The sequence below is a fragment of the Tarenaya hassleriana genome, unplaced genomic scaffold (genome assembly GCF_000463585.1).
Source record: "Tarenaya hassleriana unplaced genomic scaffold, ASM46358v1 Cleome6, whole genome shotgun sequence".
Taxonomy (NCBI): Eukaryota; Viridiplantae; Streptophyta; class Magnoliopsida; order Brassicales; family Cleomaceae; genus Tarenaya; species Tarenaya hassleriana.
The window spans coordinates 2517599-2521012 of NW_010968505.1; the positions used below are offsets into that span (position 1 = coordinate 2517599).

Below are 3414 nucleotides of genomic sequence, written 5' to 3' on the forward strand. Positions count from 1 at the left end.
CACACATATATATTCGTAGGTACACATACTTATCGTATACATATGTAATGCTTACACATATATATCATTACATTTTCACAATGGTCAAATCTTAATCGGTCAAATCGATTGGCTTTAGCAGTCAGATTAACAAATCACATTTTCACAGAATTTTATGTTTGAGGAGAAAACAAAATGTTAAGAGTAAGTCATAAAATGTTCACTTAATCAAAAGATGCAATGTATATAAATGGTAATTTTATAAGGTAATTATGTCGAATAATATGGAAAAAAAATATGGGAAGAAAGAGGGGGAATGGACCCCACAAAGGAAAAAAAATTCCTTTTTAAACTTGTGAATGAAAAACAAATAAAAAAAAAACAATGATAATGATTTTCTTTTTTGTTAACCAGAACATCTAGATCAAGGAGGTATATACTAATTTCGGAGACGAGAGTCAACTATTTTAGAATATATATTCTCTTCCCAAATTCGAGATTCGAATTCGTGTTGAAATATACGTTTTGCAATTCCATTTCACCGGTTGAATTATCCAAATTTGATTACAATGGTAACGATTTCTTTTACCACCACCACTCCTTTGACAAAGATTTTTCATAACAATGATTCAGTTCCACCCACCAAACACTAAAAGTCCTCGCCTTTCCTCGTCCGGAAATTTGGACAGACCCCCTTTCATTCCGCAGGTTTAGGACAAAACAAGGGAGAGAGGTTTTTTGTTCATCGAAACTCAAAAAGAGTTGCATACAAACATACCCACCTCACCTCTGTCTCTCAGTTCAGCCCAAGCAAAAGAGCTAACAATAACCCCTCTACTCTACAGCTGCTGCAAGTCCCAAGCTTTTGCTTATTTGGTTCAATGGTGCGAAAGGTTTCAACCCGAAAAGACACGTCGGGTACTACTGCTACTGCCCCGCGATCTCATCGAGCCTTCTGGTGTTCTGGCTATCCTCCGAGTTTTCCGTCTTCCAGCTTTCATGAGGAGCAACTTGTTTGTGTGAAGGAGTATATTGCTGCCAACAGAAAAGGTTTAAATTTGAAAAAAAAACGGTCACAACGTCGATTTCTGATTCAATAGATATCTGTCAGAAGACACGACACACGATGAAACCGAACTGTTTCCAAATGTCTTCAGGACATGAAAAACAAGAAAGGGGGCTACGAAGTGTTCCTTCTTTGCTGTTACCAGAACTAATGACCAAAGACCAGAAGATGAGAGACAGAATTTCTACAGATTCTTGGCCATGATTTTCCAGGAAAGCAAGTTGGAAAGGTAAAGCAGGCAAAGGATTACGCATACAAGTCTGCATACCTCCATCTTCTCCAGGAGTTCTTCGGCTGTCGGGGCGGAAAGAACGATATCACGAGCACCGGGCTCGATAAAACCTTCTTCAACACCGGTGTCAAATAACGCAAGCAAACTGTTGTAGTACCCGTCAACGTTCAAAAGACCGACCTGCAGAGAGGACAACGCAGATTTTCCCGAATCATATTTCCTTCCGCAAACTTCACTTTGGCGAAAAAGAACGGCGCGAAGAATAATACCGTCTTCTTATGGATACCGAGTTGTGCCCATGTTATCATCTCCAGCAGTTCCTCCATAGTTCCATAACCTCCTGGATCAAAGAAGCAACGATCCTTAAGAACTAGAAACCGCAAGGATTTCGGCATTCACATAGTTACCGGGAAGTGCGATGAATGCTTCAGCTTCTCGGGCCATCGAAGCCTTGCGCTCGTGCATGTCTGCTACAACTCTTACTTCTCCAACAGTCTCACCTGATATCTAATGAAAACCCGAGTCATAAGTGTCGGTACCATATCCATTTAGAATCGGATGTTTTTACTGGGAATCCAACTAGATCAAGAACCTTCAAAGACAGTGTCTTAAACTCCTAAGAGGTTTCATCCGTTTTCCTATATCAGCACAAGCCACAGTCAAACATGAAATGAAGGACCAGCCCAGTTCCAGTCCAAAACACATCTATCAAAAGTCACTTCAAGTTCCAGCTAAGATTCTGTCTCAGTGGGCCAGGAAAAGTTAGAAAAAATGCCAACTTTTCCAAGAAAACATTCAGGATTTTCACAGAAAATTCATGGAGGATACATACCTCAACAGGCATTAGAGCTTTTGGAATGACCCTGCGTTTATATACATTACGCAATATCTTAAATTGAAGCTTTAAATCAAACGTAAAACGTATCTCTTCCACAATCCAGACTTGATTGTCGAATGAAGGGATGTATGTGAAAGACGAGGTCTTTGAGGCTGTGAAAACTGACCCGAGAACATGGCAACCGCCTTCATGGACTCGCCGTGATATCAGACCCATCAGACCGACGCTTCCTCCGCCGTAGACCAGGTCTATCTTCCTCTTCACCTGCAAGGACAATCCCACCACCAAAGAGACAATGATAACAACATCAGAAACGGAACACAACCCCAGTCCAATACCATGGGATGGCATAAGAAGAGCGATGGACATGTTTGCATCCAGAAATTCATCTATAAATCAGGGTTTTCAGAGAAAAATTGCAGAAATTTTGGCACTTTTTATACCGCAACATTGAATTCAAAGAGTGGGAAACAAGGAAAAAGGGCAAATGGCATAACTTAATGCCACGAAATCAAAACAGTTTTGCCCCAGAAACTTGCAACATAAACGATAACATGAAATAACATAAAACCCACGTCTCAAGATCATGCGGACGAATAAGCAAACCTAAAAACTTTGCATTCAGATTTACCAAATTCAGAAAAGTTCGTATCTTTAGTAGCAGAAAAGAAAAAAGTTTGAATCTTTATCACAAAAAAAAAAAAGGAGAGAGAGAGCAGAGAAATGGAAAACCGAACCAGTTCATTCCCAAGTTCAATGGCAGCCTGACTGAAAACTTCTCTCCGACCAGAGTGGCTTCCACAAAAAACACAGATTTTTTTGAATCTGGTTCTCTGCGTTTCCTCCATTAATGGTAATCTCTACAAATGCCCACAATTTCCAAAACCTATTAAACAAAAAAAAAATCGCAAAAAAAAAAGAGCAGAGGGAAACCCAGAGGCCAGAACGAAAGAAACCAGGCAAAAAGACGAAGCCTTTGATGACGATTATATAATATACCGAAACAAACTCCCCCAAAATATATGGAAATAAATGGCCCAAAATAATTTGAAATGCCAAAAAGGGAGAGGAAAAAATTCAGTGTAAAAGAGGAAAAATCCAATCTGGGCTGCAACTTGGAAGAATAGAAACTGTATTACAAGGCTTCTGTGAAAAATGTGTATACATACATGTACACACACATGTGTGTATATATACACATATGGGTCTACATACGTGCATTTGTATGTGCCCACGTAAAAGAAGAATTTAAAAAATACACAGGAAGCGCACATGAGCCACCATGGCTCCTTCCTTCCC

The 3414-nt window shown here is 39.7% G+C and overlaps 1 protein-coding gene across 3 annotated transcripts; it reads right to left on the reverse strand.

Annotated features, from left to right (window-relative positions):
- Positions 1 to 626: 626 nt before the first annotated feature.
- Positions 627 to 3414, reverse strand: LOC104799159 (cytokinin riboside 5'-monophosphate phosphoribohydrolase LOG8-like). Of its 3 annotated transcripts, none has more exons than XM_010521542.1 (8): positions 3388 to 3414; positions 2853 to 2975; positions 2282 to 2379; positions 2110 to 2140; positions 1685 to 1784; positions 1547 to 1617; positions 1314 to 1457; positions 627 to 1014 (listed from the first exon to the last, which is right to left on the reverse strand). In XM_010521542.1, the coding sequence occupies exons 1-8, from the start codon at positions 3397 to 3399 to the stop codon at positions 907 to 909; spliced, it is 687 nt and encodes a 228-aa protein (XP_010519844.1). In that variant the 5' UTR covers positions 3400 to 3414; the 3' UTR covers positions 627 to 906. The 3 variants fall into 3 exon arrangements, with proteins under 3 accessions (XP_010519844.1, XP_010519845.1, XP_010519846.1); XM_010521543.1 differs by lacking the exon at positions 3388 to 3414 and adding an exon at positions 3331 to 3351; XM_010521544.1 differs by lacking the exon at positions 3388 to 3414 and adding an exon at positions 3072 to 3268.